Here is a 24,186-nt window from a genome sequence, read left to right as displayed (position 1 = left end):
AGATTTTAATTCATTAGCCCAATTACAGATATATCCTTTTGCTGACCATTTAGAAGAAAGTATGATTATAACTTATTTTTAAAAATTACTATTTTTAGAAATCATGAAGTGAGGAAAGTTTGCATGTTTTTTAAAAAGACAGTTGTTTCTAATCTGAAAAATATTTGTTTATATCTTATAATAATTGAAGACTAACTTAATTTTCATACTTTTTTTGACAGAGGAAAGAAACATTTTTGAGGCAGCTGATATTTGGGGTTAAAAATATTGGTTGGATTAGATGTTTAAGCACATATGAAATAAATATATCTGGGATATTGCATTTGAATCTATATTATTAGTTTAATATTTGGTTATAAAGTAAGATGTTAGATCCTTATGAATTGAAATTAATTGGAATGCTTTTATTTTTAAGGTTGGGCGATTTGAGATTAACCTTATCAGTCCAGACACTAAATCAGTTGTGCTAGAAAAGAATTTTAAAGATATCTCCTCTTGTTCTCAGGTATGTATCAAAGTATATCATAGTATGTGAAGAGACCAATCTTGTTTCAGAATTAACAATAAAATAAGTGGGCTTGACCCCCTTCAAATTTTAATTTTTTTTGAAATTAAAATTTTTATTCTTAAAGGGAATTTGTCTTAAACTAAGGGCTCCTGGGTTTTTGTCTATGGCAGCACCAAAATCCTGCCCAGGTCCCTTGGTATCTGTCCTAACAGTTTGTCCTCATTTTAGCCAACTCTTTCTCATTGTAATGCCATCAAATCCCTTCCAGTGATGGAATTTTTGTGGTGGTGAGTTCTTTTGAAAATACCTTCACAGTTAGTTCCTTGGAATGTTGGCCTGTGGGACTTGTGGGTATAACCGAGTCATGCTTGCTCTTTATACCGTAGTAGGTAGTAAAAGGAGAACGAGGGTTTCAGCTTATTTTAATGTAAATACTAAATTTTGAAAATATTTTTGTATTTTTGTTCTTTTGTTTTTAATTCACAAACCGTGTATTTAAATGTTTTTAAAAATAATACAGCCAATTATGTACAAGATTATATTAGACATTGAAGAGATTACAAGATTAAAAAGAACTTTTGAAGATGTCAGATAGAAGGAGTATCTAAATGTAAATGTAGGGAGGTTAAAAAATGCACCTGTAAGGAGGTTCCTGGAATTGAGAATTCACTTCTTTTCTGCCTGGTGACTTAACTTACCTTCAAGGAGTTGGATCTTGCCAAAGTCCTTACTTAGATTTTAATGTCACTTCTTTTCTGCCTGGTGACTTACCTTTAAGGAGCTGGATCTTGCCAAGGTCCATATATTTTAATGTTGAAAAGCCACGCCGGCCTATCTTGTTTTCTTTAGTTACTATCTTTTTAAAGATAATTTGAAGTTAGCATTGCTATAGGTATGATATTCAGACATTCTTCCCTTTGAAGTTAACAAGACAGTTTTTGTACTTTTATTTCTTTCTTTATTTATTTTTGGAGACAGGGTCTTCCTCTGTCATCCAGGCTGGATTGCAGTGGTGTGATCATGGCTTATTACAGCCTTGACCTTTCCGGCTCAAGCAATCCTCCCACCTTAGCCTCTCCAGTAGCTGGGACCACAGGCATGTGCCACCATGCCTGGGTACTTGTTATTTTTTTTATTTTCTTGAATTTTTTGTAGAGACGAGGTCTCATTATGTTGCCCAGGCTAGTCTTGAACTCCTGGCCTCAAGATCTTCCTGCTTTGGCCTCCCAAAGTGCTGGGATTACAAGCATGAGCCACCATGCTGGCCAGTTTTTGTACACCTTAATTGTTTGCCTCAGTCTCAGCTAATACAGTTCACTTCTGATATTTTGTTTTAATATACTTTATATTATATGGAGACATAAAATTACATTGTGTAGATAAAAATTTTCTACTCTGATAACTTTGTCAGCAGTTGAAATAAGGAGGAATATATTGTAAATTTCTAAATTCCTACTTAAAGGACACAGAAATTTTAACTGAAAAGTATTTATTAAGCATTCTTGTAATTACCAGTTTACTGGTTGTCCCTGGGAGATCGTAAGTGCTGTGAGGGCAGGTGTCTAAGGCTGTGGTGTCATTCTGTAGCACATCAGAGTCAGATGTACTAAGACAGAGCTTAACCCTGAGGTGTTCAATACATGTTGAATGAATGAGCACTTTACACATGGTGGGCCTTATGCCAAATACTGAAGAGAAAGTGATGTCTGAACCGAAGCAGTTCCTATCCCAGAGCACCAGGGGGCATCCTCAAAAGCTGTGCCTCCCACCCCACACTCCTCAAGCCTCCTGGTGAGAAAACTCGCAATGCTCATTGGGCAGCTAAAAGAAAAAAAGAAATAGAAAGAAAAAAGAACTAGCCAAACCAAAAATTGGAAGTTCAGATACAATTTCTTGTTTCTCCTTTGTATTTTCTTAAAGTCAAGATTTGCATTCTGATATTCTGGTTCAGAAAAAGAAAGAAACAGAAGCAGGAGGGAGATTTGTGGAAAGCCCTGCCTTTCATTGAGGTAATTGTCAGGTTAGCCATCTGCTCCTCACTGAGTGGCTGGCCCTGCTCTTATTACGTCCTTCCATGGAACTGAACGCATATAATGTGCCTGTTTTCAGGAACAGCCTGATTTTTAACAGTGCACATCCCAAATGCTTCTTTCTTCAAAATCTGTCGGACTGTTTGCCTGGCAAGCATGGGGACTACGGGAATGGTTTTCTTTCCTGGAAACATTGCCCTTGCCTCAGGACTCTCCGAGCTAATGAGGTCCTGTGAATTTTTCCCATTTAGTGCTAAGCAAGTAAAGGGTATTCTTAAGTCACTAACAAGTTGTACCAAATTGAGGCCAGTGTGGCTGGAGTTGGGGAGGTAAGAAGGGAATGTTATAGGAGATAAAGCCAGAGGAAAGCAGATGAGGATGGAAAGATGAAAATCGAGGTTGTGTATCTAAAGGTCATATGGGGGGCTGGTAGTCACCGTGCACATTTAATCTGTGTGGATGTCATATCCATACGGATTGCTTACTTTCACCTCAAGAATTGCAGCCTCTCTCCTCTGTACTGACTTTTTCTTTTTACAGGAATTGATTTCCTTTTTCTATTTCCACTGGATAGAGCTTATTATAACAAAATAGGGGCTACCATTTATCAAACATCCTAGGAATTATATTTCTTAGTTCTAAATCCAAACATTCCTGACAGTAGATGCTATTACTACTGTTTTATAATGAGAAATGGATGCTCAGAGATAGTTATGAGCAACCCAGCACAATATCACATATCTCACAATTAGTTGAATCAAGATTTCAGCACAAATCTGACTTCAAAGCATGTTTTTCTTTTTCACTTGGATTTAGGTGATTTGGGGACAACTTTAAATTTTTTGCCTACCTGGCTTATCTAAGTACTGTGCTTGCTATTAAGGTGTTGTCTACTTACCAGTATGTATACATTCAGACTGAATGAAAATCACAGATGGTTCTGATTTTTTTTAATGGGATATAGGGAGGTTATTTAGCCTGGGTCTAGGAAGTACAATGATTTGTCACTGTGGGTAATTGGCACCTGCAATAATTTCTATAACATATCAGTCTTTTAAGTGTGGCTGCTTGAGTGTCTATAAAGAGACAAACATTCCAATAATTTTATGCATACTTTAGGGAATTCCATGCCAGTTAATTTGAGTATTGTCAGTATTAGTTTTTCTCAGATTCTTAGCCTCAGATAAGAACAGGGTTTATGATGAATATCAGATTGCCGTGCCAAGAAGACAGTAAATTGAAAACTCCGTTACTTGCAGACATGGAGTAGCATTTTATTACAAGACACAGTGGCTCATACCATCAATGTTTTTCCTCCTGTGGCCTTGAGTCGCAGAATGTTTATCAGAAGCAAAACAGTCTGAGTTGGTCTCACCTTTTATTTTATGTATCAACAGGCCACTGCATGAGTTTGCTATGGCATTATGTCCCCCCTTCATTGCTGTGAAGGAGAAATTCGTAGAACTGTGAAAGCAAAGAACTGATGTTGCTTTCCATATTGTTGAGTAAAAGATATATATTCCCATACATTTTTATTGCACTTCTTCCCCTCCATCTAGGGTATAAAGCATGTGGATCACTTTGGCTTTATCTGCCGGGAGTCTCCAGAGCCTGGGCTTAGCCAGTATATTTGTTATGTATTCCAGTGTGCCAGCGAATCTCTGGTAAGTAGTGTTATTGCTGTCTGCCTGCTCCTGCGGACACATCTGTCGAACAGAAGACTTGTCTCTTAGTAGCCCAAGCCTTGCAATATGGCTATCTATGGGAAAAGAAGAAGGCGTCTAGAAATATGTTTCTCCCCTTCAAAGCAGCACAACAGTAGAAAAGCAAAAACAAATTGTCATGGTAAAATATATGCCTACATACTTTTGTGGGTTTAATAAACCCAGTCATGGAAACTTGAGCTTTTTAAAAGGCAGGAAAAGACTAATAATAGGAGAAAAGCTGTTACTTTTTTCATTGCTCATATGAGAAGATAAGGAAGGCCATTGATCTTTTATTTTCTTAACTGCTATAACATTGCAGAGTAGATAATGCTTATATCAGCAGAACAGAGAGCTATTTTGGTTTTCTTCTTTTATTTTATTAGCCCCTTCTTCATTTTTGAAATATCATATACTTTGTGGTCTTACTTTAACCTTAATTTTCTTCTTTGGCATTTAAAAGCCAATTCTTCTCTTTAATACTACCCCTCTCCTACTCTCAACTAAAGGTAATTGGAGTTCAAGGCATTATGTCCCCCCTTCATTGCTGTGAAGGAGAGATTCGTAGAGCTGTGAAAGCAGAGAACTGATGTTGCTTTCCATATTGCTGATTAAAAGATATATTCCCATCAATTTTGTATTGCAGAGTTCAAGGTAATTGGAGTTCATATGTAAGGCAGGCTTGGACATATATCTGAGTGGCTAAGAAATAAGTTGATTTTTTTCCCCTCAAAGTTTTTACTCATTCTTGCACCTATGCCATCTTCCCATGTCATTTTAACACAACCCTTTAGACATATACATCACCATTCTTAGAAAAGTTTACAGAAAATTATTTTCTTAGACATGTGATCCTCCCACCAGGATTTCTCCCAGGGAAACACATACAACTTCGTCATATAGAAATCAGTCAGGCAGCATTGCCCTTGTGCCCTTGGTGAATATCACAATTATCCCTGCCCGACTCTCGCCTTCCACATTCCCAGTGTGGACACTGAAGTTAGGAATAATGAAGAAGTAGGAGTGAATTTGTTCAAAGGCACTTTGTGACCAGCAGCCTCTGGCCTTCATCTTTTTCTCTAAAAGATATAAAACTCCCATCACTAACAGTTTCCTATTCTAGAGAATTCCATTTGAGTTTTGTTCTCCCTCTAAATAACCATACCTATGCAATATCCACATGTTGATATCCAGGGGCTGTTGCTAAATAGGTTGCATTTAGGACTTGAGATAGAAATTTGAGATTGTCATTGTGTAAATGACAGTGAAAGGCAGGTTGGATAAACACCCGGGGGAAGAAAGAGAAAGAAAGCCAAAGAAAACCGATGACCTAACACTAGAAAATGCCAACCAAGTAACAGTTTGGTAGGAAGTGATATCCTAGGATGTTATTCCACACATGCCCCGCTCCCCACCCATCCCCTACACGCCCACACCTCACTCCTTCTCTGTGTCCCTCCTCTACTCTAGGACTGATCCTTCTATCATGTTCTGGATCCCCCCACTCTGCTACCTTTCTAAAAACTATCATATACCCCATATGTTTTATTTTGGAAGCACCATTTACCTAACTTCTCTACTTACAAATGCTAATGTATCTCTTTCACATTTTATATGCAGTTGTTCATCAAATCCTATTGACTGAAAGATAAGAATGTCTCTTTTCTCCATTTCTCCCCCATTTCCTCTTCGCTACCCGATTCTAGGCATTCATCTTCTTTACTTGGGCCCTTGTGTTAGTGTCCTAACTAGTCGTCCTGCCACTGGCTTAATCTGCCATCTCTTCATTTTCTACATAGAGTTTTATTTCTCACAAAATTTCCTCCTTGGAACCTGGTGTATGCCTCACTGTTAAGGGACAAAATCTATATTGTGTAGTGCACAGTGGGGCTCACTTCATTCTCTAGCCTCATCTGATGTTATTCTGCACTTAGACCGGAATACTATGCCCTTTCATGACCTTCTTCACATATGTCGTTCATCTTACAAGCTCTTCTCTGGGTCAGACCACAAAGACTGCTTTGATGGTTGGTGTGATACTGCTTTTAGTTTGGCTTGCTACTGAAACCTACACGTGTTGGTTAGTTCCTGGGACCTAAGGACTTGAGTGAGAGGCTGCAGCTCTCTGAAGGCCCACTGTGGCTCACAGTAGTACAGCTGAAACTCAGAGGTCCTCATTCACTGCATGGAGTGAGGAGTGTGCCATGTCAGAGGATGCCAGAACCAGGGCTTGCTGCCTTTCATACTGTCCGGCTGGGAAGGAAGCCATGTCAGCCTCAAGAATCTGCCTGTTCCTAAGCAAGGAGAGTGTGCAAATGCTTTAGTTATCTCTTTTTTTTACTGCTTTTAATTTTGGAAGTGAAGCAGGCCTGGCTCTGCCCTACTACAGCCTGAGTACCCTTCCCCTTCTTTTCTACTGCATATTTTTCAGGACCCAGCTTACATATCACATCCTACCGAAGCCTTTCTTGACCCCCTTTTTTGCAGGAATTGCCTCCTTTAGTTGTGCTATTGTTAGTTCTCTTACTATACTTTATTCCTAGGTCTCAAACAGTTCTTGCCAATCCCCACACTCACTTATTGTTGCATAACCACCTACTCTACTAGATTGTGAGTTTCACAGATTTTGGACTGTCTCTTTTACGTGTTGTGTCATGGAGGTTCTAGGATAGCAGGTGCTTGGTACTTTTGTATTTTGAGTGATTGAATGACTGCATTACTCTTAACTTCAGGCAATCATTTTCTAGGTGCTGGTTCATCTGTGATCACTGGAGAACTTGCACTCAAAGGAAAATGATGTAAAACTTTGTTACTTCTAATCTTTTTTACAGGTTTTGTTTTGTTTTTAGTTTTCATTTTGCCCTCATGCATGTAGAATGAGTTTTGGAAACAGGGAATCACAGTAGAAAGTCTGGGAACATGCTGCATTTTTCCACCTAGCATGATCTGTGACTAAGGCAACAGACTTGACTGGCTGTGAATGCCTTCCTACTACTTGAAGCTGTGTCAGAATCCGAGGTTTGGCATAATTATTCTTAAGAACAGGCCTATGCTAGGATCTCTCAAACCATGTTTAATTTTATTGGTAAGCATCTTAACTGAATAGTGAGGCAACAGAACTGCAAGCCTCAAGAAAAAAATTAAACGTAAATTTCCTTCATAATAGAGGATGGCTTAAGCAGCTGATACATAGACCAAAACAAAACAGTCAATTAAATATTATCAGTCTAAGCAGTGTTAGGAGTGATGTGGTTTGTGTAACACAATGTATTGCAACACCACACCTGCTGATTTATCTTCTCTGAGTACCAAGAATACACAATTAGCATTTTCTTTTGCTTCTTTGTAATAATTGCTATGAATTTGTAAACAGTGTGTAGTGTTCTGACGGGCCTGGAGGGCTTTGCTGGAAGTTTAGATGATCAGTTCTTCCTTTTCTCCTGTCTTTGTCTCTCCCAACCTTCTCCCTTCTTTCCTTCTCCCTCTCTTTTCTTTCTTTCTTTCTTTCTTTCTTTCTTTCTTTCTTTCTTTCTTTCTTTCTTTCTTTCTTTCTTAAAATAGTTGTTGGTGAGCAGCTTCATCTTGTTTAACCAACCCTTGAGATTTGTAGAAAATATTATTTCTTCAAAAGTGCTTTCTCTAAAATAGGTTTAAAGAGTTTGAAAAAAGTACAGGTGGACTGCTACTTACAAATGAAGAAAAAGTAAACTCCACAGATGCAGAACAAAATATTTAGGGAAAGTATAACCAAAAGAAAAAAAAAAGAAAAAGACCCAGCTGCCCAAGACCCAGAATTTGTATGGGGTTAATAGTTAATGAAATAAGCATGGTATTTCATTAGAAATGAAATATTAGCATATTGATAGAGGGATGAGATACAAAATCTGGGAAGTTATCTTTCTCTTACATCTGATATTGAGTATATTTGTAAATTTACATCTGTAACAATTAAGGATCAAGCAAAGTGGGAAGATAGCAGGTAAAGAGACAGGGTGAGGTTTCCAATCTGCATGTTTAAATCATGAGGAAAAGTTGCAGATGTTTCAGAAAAGAGCAGTACTCTGTGAAAGTTTCTCATCTAAGAAAAATGGACATAATTGGCATCATTCAGCCTAGGGACAAGAAGTATAGGTCTTAGCTTCAGACATATGAGCTGTCATGTGAGAATTTACACGTAGTATAAAATGCGATAAAATGTGATAAATGGGCTTAAAATCTAACAAATATGGAGAACACTTCAATACATGGGTGGTTAATTAGCCATTGAAGTAGACCTGGTTGTTAAGAATTGTTAAAATAGGATTGATGCCAAAGACTTGGAACCAACCTAAATGTCCAACAACAGTAGACTAGATTAAGAAAATGTGGCACATATACACCATGGAATACTATGCAGCCATAAAAAATGATGAGTTCATGTCCTTTGTAGGGACATGGATGAAACTGGAAACCATCATTCTCAGCAAACTGTTGCAAGGACAAAAAAACCAAACACCGCATGTTCTCACTCATAGGTGGGAATTGAACAATGAGAACACATGGACACAGGAAGGGGAACATCACACACCGGGGGACTGTTGTGGGGTGGGGGGAGGGGGGAAGGATAGCATTAGGAGATATACCTAATGTAAATGACGTGTTAATGGGTGCAGCACACCAACATGGCGCATGTATAAATATGTAACTAACCTGCACGTTGTGCACATGTACCCTAAAACTTAAAAGTATAATAATAATAAAATTAAAAAAAAAGATTTTTACAATAAGTATATATATACCCCCCAAAAATAGGATTGATGCCATTCTTTATTGGATAATTTAAAAATTTAAATTTTTTTCAGAGAATTAGACTAGATAATATTTGAAGTCCTTCACATCCTGTGATTCTTAGACTTATTCTCAAATGCTATAAAATATGTAAGTTTGATATATAGTGTAAATGTTTATGAGCATCGTCTGCATTATAGATTTTCCTTCTAATTTCGTAAATTGGGCTTTGTCCTATCTTATGTTTTTTGCTGGAAATTTAATTTGCCCAGTGGTAGTGCCAAAAATAGGTACTTTCTTTTTGTTGGTGTATGATTGATTTATCTTTGCCCATTCCTTTGCTTTTAACCTTTTGACATGACCTATAACTTTGTTGCAGTTGTATCTAGACTAAAATAATTAAGTTATTCACGGTATACTAATTTGAACTTTTAGTTGCACTGATCTCATAATAGAATTTATAGGTCATTTGGGAAAAGTGGTAGATTTTAGAAAATAAAGTATTTATAATTTTAGAAGTCAAATAAGTTTTTAGTAATATTTGTGTACAGGAGAAGTTGGTAGCCACATTTCAGACACCATGACCCAGAAATAGCAAAAACATCAAAAGTTCATTATTTCTACTAGATACCTTTTACAAGGCGGTATTATTAAATGATGAATAACTTATATGGAAATCATTTATATTACTAGTAGATTGCTAACCCCTTCAGTGTTTAAAATAAATGAGAAACAGGAAAGAAGAAATAAAGGAACATCTGCACAAATAGCTTTTGAATGCGTAACAAGGCAAATGAAATAAAAATGCAAAGGTATTAAACATGTAGTGCTTTTATTTTCAAGAATTAGAAATTATTACTTTTTGCTTATAGTATAAAATATTTTATCAAAAATTACTTTTATTAATGGAATGATAAGAAATTCATAAGCCTTAAGGTTGCTGATATAACAAAACGTAACTGAATAATGACTGACTGCTTGGTGTTTGATCTCTTCTTTCAGAAATAGTAGAAGAATAGTCTGTTTATTTCAGTTTCCTCATATACTGAAATATAGAAGTAGATTACATTCTTTAAATAATAATTTATTCTTAAATCAGGCCATAGGGGAAGGGGAAAAGAATATAAAAATGTGCTTACCAAGCATGGTAAATGGTTTGGAATATCAAAGCTAGTTCGGATGAGGCCCTTAGTGCTCAATGGCTCTGTTATGCAGGTTTCATAATTTGATCTAAGTCCTACAGAGTGTAGGAAAATTACACTTTACATTTGTGATTGTTTACAGAAAAGGAGATACAACCTAAAATTGGTTTAACAATGCATGGGGATGAGCTGTTAGCTGGTTTCAAAGAAGCATCCAGGAAATAAAAAGGCTAGATTACAACTTTTTGACTGGGTCATAGACGAACAAAAAAGAAGTTAACTGGTAGTTTGCAAGCTGCTAGCCTAATGGTGAGACTCAGCTGTTAGATGCCTCTATGTAAGACCTTCTTAGTGTCACAAATCAGAAGTGGAATGATAATATTAATAAATGAGAAGTTACAGGGATAAGCCAGCATTATTCACAGACTTTCCCCACCATTGTTTAAATGGAACTCATTTTTATCCAGAACTTTACTTAACACTTTTTGTTTGCTTTTACACTAAAAGTAATCCAGAAAAGTAAATAGGACACCTATTAACAAAGTGAATGTTGGACCTATTTTGTTGTTTCATATAAGTGGCAGACAAAACTTCCAAAAGGATCTTTATCTGATAAAGCGTATAATTAAACAGAAGGATTAACTAATTAAACTCTCTGTGATGGCATAGCCCTCAATGCAATTTGAAAATAGCATTAAATTTAAATTAACAGAGCGGTATTATATTACACACATTGAAATAATCTTATTTCATCCAGCTTTCAATTATATGTATGAAACGTCTAACTCCAAGACTTAGTATTTTCTCTCAGCTAGCTCTCTAGTCATCAAAATTCTATTATTTTTTATTTAGTCAGCATCAACAAAGGCTCACATTGCTGTTGAATGTTGAATGTTGCCATGTAAGCCAACTTTTGTAGACCTGAGTTTTGTTTCTTCCTGTAGGTTGATGAGGTAATGCTGACTCTGAAACAGGCCTTCAGTACGGCGGCTGCCCTGCAGAGTGCCAAGACGCAGATTAAACTGTGTGAGGCCTGCCCGATGCACTCTTTGCATAAGCTCTGTGAAAGGATTGAAGGTACAGTTTAATGTGGCTTTGGCAAAAGAGAAGTTTGCTTTGGCATTTGGGAAATGAGAAAGTCCCTATTGTCATTGAATAGTTCTTTGTTTCGATGTGAAACAAGAACCCAAAGAATCATTTCTCATGTCCACTCAAATGTGAGTGGGCTGTCAATCTCTGCTAGGTGCTTGACACACACACACACACACACACACACACACACACACACACACACACTCTCTCTCTCTCTCTCTCTCTCTACTCTCTCTTCTCTCTCTCTCTCTCATTTCTGAAGGCAAACTCAAGAAGGTATTTGTATTTCCCACAGTTTTTAAGACTCTGCTAAGTACATGATGGGAACTGACCAAATATTTGTTGAATGAATGAAGAGAGACAAAACCATCACAGAATGTCAAGTGTTTATTTAATATTTCCCCTTTTCTCCTTTACTTGATGATGAGTTCCTTTTCTAAAAATGTAGAACTTTAATGAAGCCTGCTTGGCTTTTGAAGGACATTTGTCAATGACAGAGATAATAGAGGTGATAATATAAAGCAGTTTTTTTTTTTAATATGTTCTGAGAAGGAGTGAAGGGCATGAGAAAGAGATGATCTTGTGACTCAACTTCCTTTTCATTTATCTCTTACTAACAACAACATAAGAAAGCTTGAAAACTACTATACAAGACAAAAAACACAATTTAATAAACACTAGTGAAATGTCTACTCTGGACCAGGCAATGTGCTAGGCACTGGGGGATACAGAAATGATTGAGACATGGACTAATCCCAAGAAGCTTACAGTCTAGAGTGGGAGACAGGTGTATTAGCAATTAAATGCAATTCATTATGACCGGTGTTATAATAGATGGGAAGAGTGCAAATTATTAGTAAACATAGCAGAGATTGGTCTAGACACTGTAAATGCAAATCATGATTTCTGTTCAGTAGGCAGCAGAATCATAGGCACAAGGCAGAATCAGTGATGAATAACAGTATTCGTTGAATGTTTACACAACTATGTGATCAAACACAGGTTTTTTTTTTGTTGTTTGTTTGTTTTGAGGCACAGCCTTGCTCTGTTGCCCAGGCTGGATTTCAGTGGTGTGATTACGACTCACTGCAGCCTCTACCTACCAGCTTCAAGCAATCCTCCTGCCTCAGCCTTCCAAGTAATTGGGATGACAGGTGTGTGCCACCACACCCAGCTAATTTTTTAAAAAAATTTTTTGTAGAGATGGGTTCTCACTATGTTGGTCAGCCTGGTATCAAACTCTTGGTCTCAAGTAATCCTCCTCTCCTGGCCTCCCAAAGTGCTGAGATTACAGGCATGAGCCACTGTGCCCGGCCAAAGACTATTTCAATGTAATAGGCTTAAACAATTATAATTGTAATATTGCAGAATGTACATTATTTTCAAACACATAAAGCATTTAAAAAAATGGGACATTCTTAGCTGTGTGATAAAGGAAGCATGTAAATCTGTGTGTCAAGGGGTGCCAGTCACTCAGGAGATGGTGTTGGATCAATTAGCCATCCCAAAGGGCAAAGATTGCTTATATTCATCCTGCTTAGTAATACATGCTAGATAGATCAAAGTCCTCAGTGTAAACAAACAAAATATTAAAACCATTAAAAGAAAACAAGAAGAGTATTCTTATTTCTTGAAGAGAGATTTATTAAGACACAGAAATGCAAGAACAATCAGAAGAAGACACTGACATTTGACTTTATGAAAATTTAAAGTGTTTACATAGCAGTAACTGTTTGGGAGTTATATGATCAGTAACAAACAAAGAGATAGCAGATTGGAATCCAGAATTTGTAAGAACTTTAACCTATAAGAAAAAGATAAAACCACGCAGTAGGAAATTGTGTAAGTCATATTGAAAAATACTTCTCAGAAAAGGAAATTAAAAGTTCCAAGAATGGAAATGTAAGGATGCTGAACCTTACTGGTTGTCAGAGAAATGAAAATGGAAACAACAATAAGATACTCATCAGATTAACTGTTGGAGAAATTGTATGGTTATGTAATACGTTTGTGTAATACTGATGGGAGTGTAGATTGCTACAGCCATTTTGGGGGGACAGTTAATATAAACTCATTAACCTAACATTGCACATACTCTGTTATCTAGAAGTTCCATGTCTTGATAAGAAAAACTTTTATGTAAGTACAGAAGGTGACATTTAAAATGTTGTGTTACTTGTAAATAATGGAAAATTGGAAATGATCTAAATGTCGATCAATGGCATAATTAGTAGTATATTCACATAATGAAGCAGTTAATAGGAATGAATTTGAACTATGTGTCAACATGGATGCATCTTAAAATTGTATTGTTGAGTGAAAAAATAATTTGCTTAATAACATACAGCATATATTTATATATATGGAAAAGTACATAGTATAATGCCATAAATTTCTTTTTTCAAAAACTTTGATCTACACTCCGTCACTTTCAGGAAGGCAGTCTGGCAATTCCTCAAGGGTCTAGAGCCAGAAATACCATTTGATCCAGGAATCCCATTACCGGGTATATACCCAAAGGATTATAAATCATTCTGTTCTAAAGACACATGCACACGTATGTTTATTGCAGCACTATCCACACTAGCAAAGACTTGGAACCAACCCAAATGCCCATCAGTGATAGACTGGATAAAGAAAATGTAGCACATATACACCGTGGAATGCTATGCAGCCATAAAAAAGGATGAGTTTATGTCCTTTGCAGGGACATGGATGAAGCTGGAAACCATCACTCTCAGCAAACTAACACAGGAACAGAAAACCAAACACTGCATGTTCTCACTCATAAGTGGGAGTTGAACAATGAGAACACATAGACACAGGGAGGGGAACATCACATGCCGGGGGCCTGTCAAGGGGTGGGGGTCTAGGGGAGGGATAGCATTACTAGAAATACCTAATGTAGATGACGGGTTGATGGGTGCAGCAAACCACCATGGCACGTATATACCTGTGTAACAAACCTGCACATTCTGCACATGTATCCCAAAACTTAGTATATAAAAAAAACAAAACTTTGATCTACTTTTAGATTTACAGAAAAGTTGCAGAGAGTTTCCAAATATTCCTTACCCATCTTTTCCCATTGTTTATAAGTAATATTTTCCTCCTTAAATTTTATTTTTCAAACCATACACTGTAAAATAAATTAGTTCTGTGTAGGCAAAGTTAAAAACATAGGAGTAAAGAAACAACTTTGTATTTCTGTTTTTAAAATTATTTAAACAGACTCTAGGTGTGTTTTAAAATATGCTTTCTAATACAAAACAGAAGTTTTACATTCTCATAAAAGTAGGCAGTCTTTGTCAGAAGCTGGCTCTAAACCTATAGGGGAGCTATCACTTATACAAAGGACTCCGTGTAGACATATAGCTGGATCTTGATTTTCTGGAGACTGAAGTTTTTATAGTTTTAGATATCTTTTTTTTTTTGTATTTTCTTAGAGACGGGGTTTCACCATGTTGCCCAGGCTGGTCTCAAACTCCTGAGCTCAGGCAATCCGCCCGCCTTGGCCTCCCAAAGTGCTAGGATTACAGGTGTGAGCCACTGTGCCCGGCCAGTTTTAGATACCTTTTTAAAGAAAAAGAAAAGTAATAAACAATTATGAATTCAGAATTATTAGGGCCCTTCCCAAAATCTCGAAGGGACTCTGAAACTTAAGCTTTATGCACTTCAAGGCATGCATGTATCTGAAGGGAGTAAAAAGAAGGACTTGTGAGTCACTCAGGGTTGTTTTCCTAAGTCCCTGGATCGCACTCTCTGATAGGATTTTTTCCTTCCTGCTTTTTATGTTGAGTAAAGATAGCAGTAAGACAGCACAGTACTCTGATATTAATAGTAAGAACAAAGGTAGTAACAGTAAGGCAGATCCTCTGTAGGCCTCTCCATGTGCGAGGCACTATTGTGTTTCACATGTATTAGCCCATTCCATCCATATGAAAAAAACTGAATCTCTTTTACACATGAAGCAGCTGAGACACTGAGACCCGTAGTGGGGTAATAACTGCTGTATTCACTTTGCTTAGAAGGGGCAGAGCCAGGATTTGGACTTGCCTAATTGGCTTCCAAAGCACCTGGATACCTTTTCTCTAAGAGAGTATCCAAAGGCAGGGACCCTCAGGGCCCGGAAGCCTCCTGGTATCTGTGTGTTTTCCAAACAGTTACTTTCATCTAAGTAAGATAACGGTTAATTCTAAGTTTGTTTTATGCTTAGGTACAAAGTACAAAGCTGGAAGAAGGATCACATTTAGATAAACACAAATTAATAAAAGTATTGTTAGTGAGGAAGATATTTTAAAAAACCAGATAGTAGTATTTTATTTCACTCATTCAGAATTGTAGTATTCTGGTCAATACATTTAGCTGCATTGAGTTCTATTTTTAATGACAAAAATAAGATAAAAATAAAGTAGATAAGTATGTGTATGTGAGCCTTCATCGTCTGTCCTTGTGTTCACTCTTACTGTTTATCCCAGGAGGAACAGAGTCAGCCATCTCTGTGGACTGAAGTGAATTGAGGGGGTGGCATCGAAGGGGAACGCTGTTTCCCAAGGACCAAACCTCAGAATGTGAATCTGAAAAGTGATGCTGAGTATCACCGAAATAGACCGATTATCCTAATGTTGGTTTCCTACATTAACATGCGTAGTGGATAATATACATGCTTTCAATATCAGTAATTCACCAGTCAGTGATTCCAGTTGCTGGGAGGAAGGAAGTCCAATCAGATTCATGGAAGAGGGAGCATGTATAGTTTGAAAGAAATAAACTCCAGCCAATTCCAATTCTTTGACTAAAATAGAGGACTAAAGAAACTTCCTAGTTTATGAATTTAGTTACATACTTCAAATAACTACCTTCTTTATTTTTCTTTGCCTCTTTCAGTCTTTTATCTTCCATGTTAGTCACTTGAGTAATAAACAACAGGAAACAAAACAAAAACAATCATGTGAATCATTATCATAATATATTGTCTAAGCCTCTGAAGGAGACTTTCCCAGCAAATAATAAATTGTGATAGTGGCCGGGCACGGTGGCTAACGCCTGTAATCCGAGCACTTTGGGAGGCCGAGGCAGGTGGATCACCTGAGGTCAGGAGTTCAGGCCCAGCCTCTCCAAAATGATGAAACTCCGTCTGTACTAAAAATACAAAAATGAGCTGGGCATGGTGGTGGGCACCTGTAATCCCAGCTACTTGGGAGGCTGAGGCATGAGAATCACTTGAACCCAGGAGGCAGAGGTTGCAGTGAGCTGAGATCACGCCATTGCATTCCAGCCTGGGTGACGAGAGTGAAACTCTGTCTCAAAAAATAAAATAAAATAAAGTAAAATAAAATAAAAATAAACACAAAACAGGGCACGGTGGCTCATGTAATCCCAGCACTTTGGGAGGCCGAGGTGGGCAGATCACCTGAGGTCAGGAGTTGGAGACCAGCCTGACCAACGTGGAGAAACACCGTCTTTACTAAAAATACAAAAGTAGCTGGGTGTGGTGGCGCATGCCTGTAATCCTAGCTACTCGGAAGGCTGAGGCAGGAGAATTGCTTGAACCTGGAGGCAGAAGCTGCGGTGAGTCGAGATCGCGCCATTGCACTCCAGCCTGGGCAATGAGAGCGAAACTCCATCTCAAATAAATAAAATAAAATAAAATAAATAAACTGTGATAGTGAGTGGTGTCATACCATCAAAATGAATTTAGTTTTCTGTCTGTGATCACCAAGACTTGCACCGAATTTTGCTATACATTGCACAAAGAAATGTGGAGTGGAGTTTTTGGAAACTTTTCCTCTAGTTCTCATTCAGTACTGCTCAGTGGTTTAAAGCAGGCCTGGTGGCCATGTGGCTGCAGTATGGCAGTACTGTGTGCTTTCTGGCAAGTGTGAAGCGAATTCTAGATCTTTTAAAACAATGTGTATTTTCAGGTGATCCTCCTGTATGCTATCTGTAGAGATCTTGATAGTTATTAATTTAAAAAAGTAGCTCAAATCTATTAAATCAGTTGACTTCAGTTTCCTGGCACCTCATATTTTCTTAGAAATGAATACAATGAGAAAAGTGCCCGATGTACTTATAGACTAATACATTACTTTAAAATTCTGTGATGCAACTTAGCGGAACAAATTATAAGTATTTTTGGCCAATTACTTTGTCTTATTCTTTGTAAATAAATACAAAGAATACATGGAAAACATGCAAATTATGTCATAACATCATGTAATATATTTAGTTATAACCTGAGAAAGATAGCAAAGGCAGCCTTATAATAACAAATGATTTTAAAATGCCAGCCTACCTATAAGGTTTATTAAATATTGTATATATCCAGATATTCACTTCATAATCAAAATATAGTAGCAATACTCTAAGTGGAACCTAACTGTAATGAAAATCTGCTCTTTTTCTTTGAATCTTCTTTTGAAGAAAGAGAAATCTGTTCTTTAAAAATGAATGGTCTGTTGAATTACTGCAAATATGAATTAAACTTTCTTTTTTAAAAAAAAATTTAAAAACAACCTTTTCATGAAAAAAGATTTTCCCAAGGACTTAATGTAAATTATGTGTAAGAATGGGATAGGTTTGTGAATATCATGATATAAAGAAGTAAATGATTTCTTGATAAAATAATAACATTGAAAGTTCACCAAATACTAATGCTATCCTTAAAACTTTATTCTCACGGAACAAGAGCTGCATCGGGGAAGAGATCTCTGTCTAAGCCGTAGTCTTGCCTTTTAATATTATTACTTGTTCTTTCTTCTTTAAATGTCAAGTTGTAAACTTAAAATTTTTGGCCAAGGCTAGTCTTTAGCTTTTATTTCCATGTGAGGTCTTAGGTTAATGTTAAATCATCTGTGAGTTTCTACTGTGGCTGTTTGTTAGTGTAAAGTGGTATCTGGTTGTGCTCGGTATCACTTAGAAATTCATTGTTAGTAATTTTTGTTGTTGTTGTTTTGAGATGGAGTCTCACTTTGTCGCCCAGGCTGGAGTGCAGTGGCTCGATCTTGGCTCACTGCAACCTCTGCCTCCCATTTTCAAGTGAGTCTCCTGCCTCGCCTCCTGAGTAGCTGGGATTACAGGCCCCCGCCACCACGGCTGGCTAATTTTTGTATTTTTAGTAGAGACAGGGTGTAAAAGGGTGCTTCATGCTTGTCAGAACGCACACAGTGCTGCCATACTGTGGCCACACTGTCACCAGGCCTGTTTTAAACCACTGTGCAGTACTGAATGAGAACTAGAGGAAAAGTTTCCAAAAACTCCTCTCCACCTCCCAAAGTGTTGGGATTACAGGCGCGAGCCACTGCGCCCGGCCCGTTGTTAGTAATTTTAATGCCAAGATCACGACTGGGGGCTGTTGATTTTGGTGGAGAGGTTTTTCATCTAGTTTTAATCATTTCAATGTAGTATTCCAAGGTTTCTTGTAGGCAGGAACACGTCTCTTTGAGAAGATTTAAGTTCAGAGCCTGCTTGGGAAGAGGTGAAGTGTAATGCATTCTCTGCCCCTGGATCTCTGCTGCTAGACTCTGTTTAATACCTTCCCTCATCATTTTCCTTAGGTCTCTACCCACCAAGAGCCAAGCTGGTAATACAGAGGCATCTCTCATCACTGACAGATAATGAGCAAGCTGACATCTTTGAAAGAGTTCAGGTAACATTATTTGTAGGTCTCATAAATAAGACATAAGGAATGAGAATTGGATCCTGTTTTTATGCGTTCCTGTTTTCATTCTGCTGCCTAGCTAAAGATGCATGACCTAGAGTACTATTGGATAGAATAGAATGCCATTTTACTTTTGCTTCTGAGCGAAGTTAAAACTCTTAGCTTTATTTACGTTTGTCTGCCAGACAGAATAAAAGGAGAGAAGTGGTGTTGCCATAGTGTTCTTTTGGTTTGTCTGTTGAACAGAAAATGAAGCCAGTCAGTGACCAGGAAGAAAATGAACTTGTGATTTTACACCTGAGGCAGCTGTGTGAAGCCAAGCAGAAGACACACGTGCACATCGGGGAAGGCCCTTCGGTGAGAAGATATTTCCTACTTCACCTACTTTTGTTGTTGTTTATGGATTTTGTTAATTCTTCCCTTTGTACTCTCAGGTTCTTTAGGGCTAAAGTCCTATCAGAGTTTCCTGAACTACCCCCTCACTCCCCCGCCCAGCATTTTAATAGTTTTATAGGTTTTTTTGTTTTTTGTTTTTAAGACGGAGTTTCGCACTTGTTGCCCAGGCTGGAGTGCAATGGCACGATCTTGGCTCACTGCAACCTCCACCTCCCGGGTTCAAGCGATTCTTCTGCCTCAGCTTCCCGGGTAGCTGGGACTACAGGCATGCACCACCACACCCGGCTAATTTTGTATTTTTAGTAGAGATGGGGTTTCTCCATGTTGGTCAGGCTGGTCACGAACTCCCAACTTCAGGTGATCCCCCCACCTCGGCCTCACAAAGTGCTGGGATTACAGGCATGAGCCACTGCACCCGGCCATTTTATAGGGAATTTGAGCAGGCACTGACACATTGAGCTAAACTAATGGTGGTCTTAAAATGTAAAAGAATTTGTGGGTTTTGGTTAAAAAAAAGCATTAATAGTACATGTTCGTGATTAAGAATGAACATACATTATTTTTAGTTATATTAATCTATTATTTTATTTCCAATTCATATGAACATTTTATTTCATCGAAACTGGAGATAGCCCAAATGGTGAAACAGCAGTAATATCATGTAAATGGTACCCTAGCTGCAAACTGAGGGATGGTATTTTTGTGCATGTGGTCTAGAATTTATCCTCTGCTGCATATAGAAGAAGCAGGACCACCAGCCGTAACATCAAAGGGGATTGTGAAATATTTACTCTTGATAACACTAATTCAGGTTATATCTTTATTTCACTATATTCAGAACAAATCACATATTGTTAGTACACAGTCCTTCATTTAGTCACAGAACAAGCATTTCTTGAGAACCTTCTATGAGTTAAACTATGTGATGGAAAAAGGTGACAAAAAAACCTGATGAATGAATCATGTCCTCTCCAGAGAATAGCTCAAATATTTGAAAGGGGAATGCAAACAGATCAATAGATACATAGAATAAAGTCAATAAGTGGCTTTTAAAAAGAATCTGTAGTGAGCACAAAAGTAGCTGTGTCTTTGCTTTGGAGCTGGAGTGGAGAGTAAGAGAAGAGGAGATTCAAGAGGAAGGACATTTTGAGGGAGTTGGAATTTTAGGAGAGATCAACTTTGCTGTCAGAACAGTTGAGGAACTGTACTTTTTGGGCCGGGTGTGGTGGCTCACGCCTGTGATCCCAGCACTTTGGGAGGCTGAGGCTGGTGAATCACGAGGTCAGGAGTTTAGAGTCTGGCCAACATAGTGAAACCCCGTCTCTACTAAAAATACAAAAAATATTAGCCGGTGTGGTGGTGTGTGCCTGTAATCCCAGCTACTCAGGAAGCTGAGGCAGGAGAAGCACGTGAACCTGAGAGGTGGAGGTTGCAGTGAGCCGAGATCATGCCATTGCACTCCCCAGGCGACAGTGAGACTCCGTCTCAAAGAAAAAAAAGAACATTGAGCACAAAGTTATGTAGTGGTGTGCCCAAACTTACTCCATGCGGGCACTGGAATTAGGTGCTGGTTTTGAGGTTGTGCTTGGGGATTGGTGGGGGAAACAAGGCTGGGATGATAGGCAGAATGAGATGAGGAAGGGCCTTAAGTTACTGGCAGGCCTGACTTTGTCATGGAAGGATTTCAAGTAAGGGGGTGAGAAGATCAGATTTGCACCACAAAGAGAAAATTCTGCTGTTCTTCTGATGGTAGATTTATTTATTGGGGAGGTTGCTTGGTGAGGGGGTTAGGACTAAGTCATATTCTCCAGTTGGGAGAATGTTTTAATAGAATATGTGATAAGTGATTTAATTATTGTACAAATCTTTATCGAGTACAGACTGTACTAGGAAACAGTGATGAATAATGGCGACCCTTCCCTGCCATCTAACTGTTTAGGAGGAGAAACCAACGTGAAACCAAATACATTAAAATATAACGTGATTGGTATAATGATGTATGCACAAGTTAGAGGTAGCATTGGTACATAAATAGCTTGAATAATTCCTCTTGAAGCATTTATTTGACTCAGAGAGGCCAAGCTAGAGCCCTAGAGAAGTGAGGAAGGAACTGAGTGAAGAGCTATTTAGGCGGCATAATCATTAGGACTTAGCGACTGGCTGGAAGAATCTGTAAAGGAAGGGAGAGGGAGTTGCTGTGAACGTCAGGGTTTCCCGTGTGGGGAAATTTGATGAAACAGAGCCGGGAAATAAAGAAAGCAGACGAGAGTGGGGCAGGGGATGAGAATAAAAAATAAGAATTCAATTTGGAAATGTGTTTGAGATTCAATTAGAAAAATGGATTTGGTGCCCATAGAGGAATTTGAGGTGATGAGTATGGAGGTTGATACATTTGGTGCCTATAGAGGAATTTGAGTATGAATATGGAAGACATGAGCTTTGTTGTGGACCTGAAGTTAAAGGAGAATGTTCACGAGATGTGCATTTCTTTGTGATGGAGAAATCACAAAGAAATGATCATACAGGAGGAGATTTTAACAATATTTTCATGTTTTCTTGCTCGTAGCTAAGCTTCTGCCTCCATCACGCTCTCCTTTCCTTCATTTCCTTCCATTTATTCAACTGGTATTTACTGAGCAGTTACTATGTGTCAGATATTTGCTAAGTGCCCATACAGTTTTTCTATTTTTGTCACATTTGTTTATCTGGAAGCCTTAGAATAATGAGTGATCCCAGTGCTTTATACACACCCTGAGCCCTGTCCAGCCCACATGTATACCCATTGTTTTTTTTTCCTCTCCTTTCCTTTCTTGGTGGGGCCTTTCTTGCATCTGTAACTTCTTAACTGATTTGATGGAGCTGGTGCTAGTGTGGGCCCTTATTGCCTCCTACATAGACTGTGCTGAAGCCTCGAGTTCAGTTTGATGTTTCAGTCTGATTTTCCTGTCTTTTAGATGTGTTTTTGAACACGTCTTTTTGATAACTCTCCCTAAAACATTACATTCACAGGGATTTCCCTCAGCTTATAAATTTGGATTGCTAATTCTTCCTATTTACCTGGCACTTAAGAACATTCAAGGTTTTATTTTCCAGCCTGAGTTTCTCGTGTTACCTTCTACTGCTCCCTTCTATTAGGCAGGTGCAGAAGTAATTGCAGTTTTTGCCATTAAAAGTAATGGCAAGCAATATTTTAACTAAATACATGCACTGACTTTCTCTCCCTTAAGCAATCCACCCTTTAGGATTTTGCCAACAAGCATCCCCAGTTCTGGGAAGTCTTCATCCCTTTCTTCCCGCCTGTCTGAATCCTGTGTATTCTTTTCTTCCTGTTTAGACCCACAGCCAGTCTTCCTGCTTTGGTATTTGATACTTACACGTGCTTTGTGTTGCTATTCCCTCCCCAAGCAAATCATAAGGTTTCTCGCTTGAAAGTTTTTTGCTACTAAGGACCATGTGATATACATAGTAGCTGCTTACTTCAATGGATAAAATACATAGAGAACCTAATATAGTGGACACATCATAGATTCTCACTCAGTTTGGTTCTATACTTGTGACCTAAGACATAAATGACCCACTCACGAATGAAAATGGAATTATAACAGAGGCATTACCAGAATCCAGTTTTGTTTGGAAAATGCTTTGTTCTTTGGAACTTGTGTTCTGTGTTTTTCTTGGTAATTTGGATATAAAGTATCCATCTTGGAAAGGGATGGTTATAGATGTTAATCAGAGTAGCAGTAGTAAAAATTGACATCTCAAGTATAATTTTTGCTAAATGCAGTAGGAGTGTATTCATGGAAAGGAAAGGCATGAAGGAAATATTTTACATCTGTCTTTTTATTACATACAATATGAAAAATTAAACCGCTTTCCTTATAAGCATTATGTTCACAGTGTGGGACCTAAATTATTACTTATTAATAGAGCTACTGAAGAATTCTTTTGTTTTTTAATAGCTTAGTCTTAAGTCTATAATTAAAGTTTCATTTAACCTTGAATATTTCCAAACTAAAATGTACCTGTTTTTCTTTTTTTAGACTATTTCAAATAGTACAATCCCAGAAAATGCAACAAGCAGTGGAAGGTTCAAACTTGACATTCTGAAAAATAAAGCTAAGAGATCCTTAACTAGCTCCCTGGAAAATATCTTCTCAAGGGTAAGATTGCACCAATGGTCTTTCAAGTATGCATATCTGTGTTTTCTAACAGTTTAGCTTCAGTCTCAACAGGCTCACTGATTTCCTTAAAAAAAAACACACACACAAAAAAAACCTAAGATAACTTTTAAAAATTAGTTAACAAAATGATCTTTTTTTCTTTTTTTTTTTTGTTTTTTTGTTTTTCTGAGATGGAGTTGCACTCTTGTCACCCAGATTGGAGTGCAGTGGTGAGATCTCAGCTCACTGCAACCTCTGCCTCCTGCGTTCAAGCGATTCTCCTGCCTCAGCCTCTCGAGTAGTGGAGATCTCCTGCCTCAGACTCTTGAGTAGCAGAGATTACAGGTGTACATCACCATGTCCGGCTAATTTTTGTATTTTTAGTAGAGACAGGTTTTTACCATGTTGGTCAGGCTGTTCTCAAACTCCTGACCTCAAGTGATTCACCTGCCTTGGCCTCCCAAAGTGCTGGCATTACAGGTGTGAGCCACCATCCATGCCCAGCTCAAAATGATCTTTTTTTTTTTCTTTGAGACGAAGTCTTGCTCTGTCACCATGCTGGAGTGCAGTGGTGCGATCTCAGCTTACTGCAATCTCTGTCTCCCGGGTTCAAGTGATTCTTCTGCCTCAGCCTCCTGAGTAGCTGGGACTACAGGCGTGCGCCACCACGCCTGGCTAATTTTTGTATTTTTAGTAGAGACAGGGTTTCACCATGTTAGCCAGGATGG

The 24,186-nt window shown here is 38.0% G+C and overlaps 1 protein-coding gene across 10 annotated transcripts in view; it reads left to right on the top strand.

Moving 5' to 3' along the window:
- The window catches only part of TBC1D4 (TBC1 domain family member 4), a 200,157-nt gene that overhangs the window by 124,426 nt on the left and 51,545 nt on the right, over positions 1 to 24,186 (top strand). For all 10 annotated transcript variants that reach the window (XR_010150515.1, XM_003314176.6, XM_063792201.1 and 7 more), the window contains exons 3-8: positions 416 to 505; positions 4,098 to 4,202; positions 11,095 to 11,227; positions 18,799 to 18,890; positions 19,149 to 19,259; positions 23,339 to 23,458. Coding sequence is in view for 9 of the 10 variants with exons in the window: in XM_003314176.6 (XP_003314224.4) it covers positions 416 to 505; positions 4,098 to 4,202; positions 11,095 to 11,227; positions 18,799 to 18,890; positions 19,149 to 19,259; positions 23,339 to 23,458 (651 nt within the window). In the remaining variant the exon portion in view is untranslated. The remainder of the gene's footprint in view (positions 1 to 415; positions 506 to 4,097; positions 4,203 to 11,094; positions 11,228 to 18,798; positions 18,891 to 19,148; positions 19,260 to 23,338; positions 23,459 to 24,186) is intronic.

The sequence above is a fragment of the Pan troglodytes genome, chromosome 14 (assembly GCF_028858775.2).
Source record: "Pan troglodytes isolate AG18354 chromosome 14, NHGRI_mPanTro3-v2.0_pri, whole genome shotgun sequence".
Taxonomy (NCBI): domain Eukaryota; kingdom Metazoa; phylum Chordata; class Mammalia; order Primates; family Hominidae; genus Pan; species Pan troglodytes.
The sequence above is the reverse complement of the archived record's forward strand: the minus strand, read 5'-3'. Positions and strand labels throughout refer to the sequence as shown.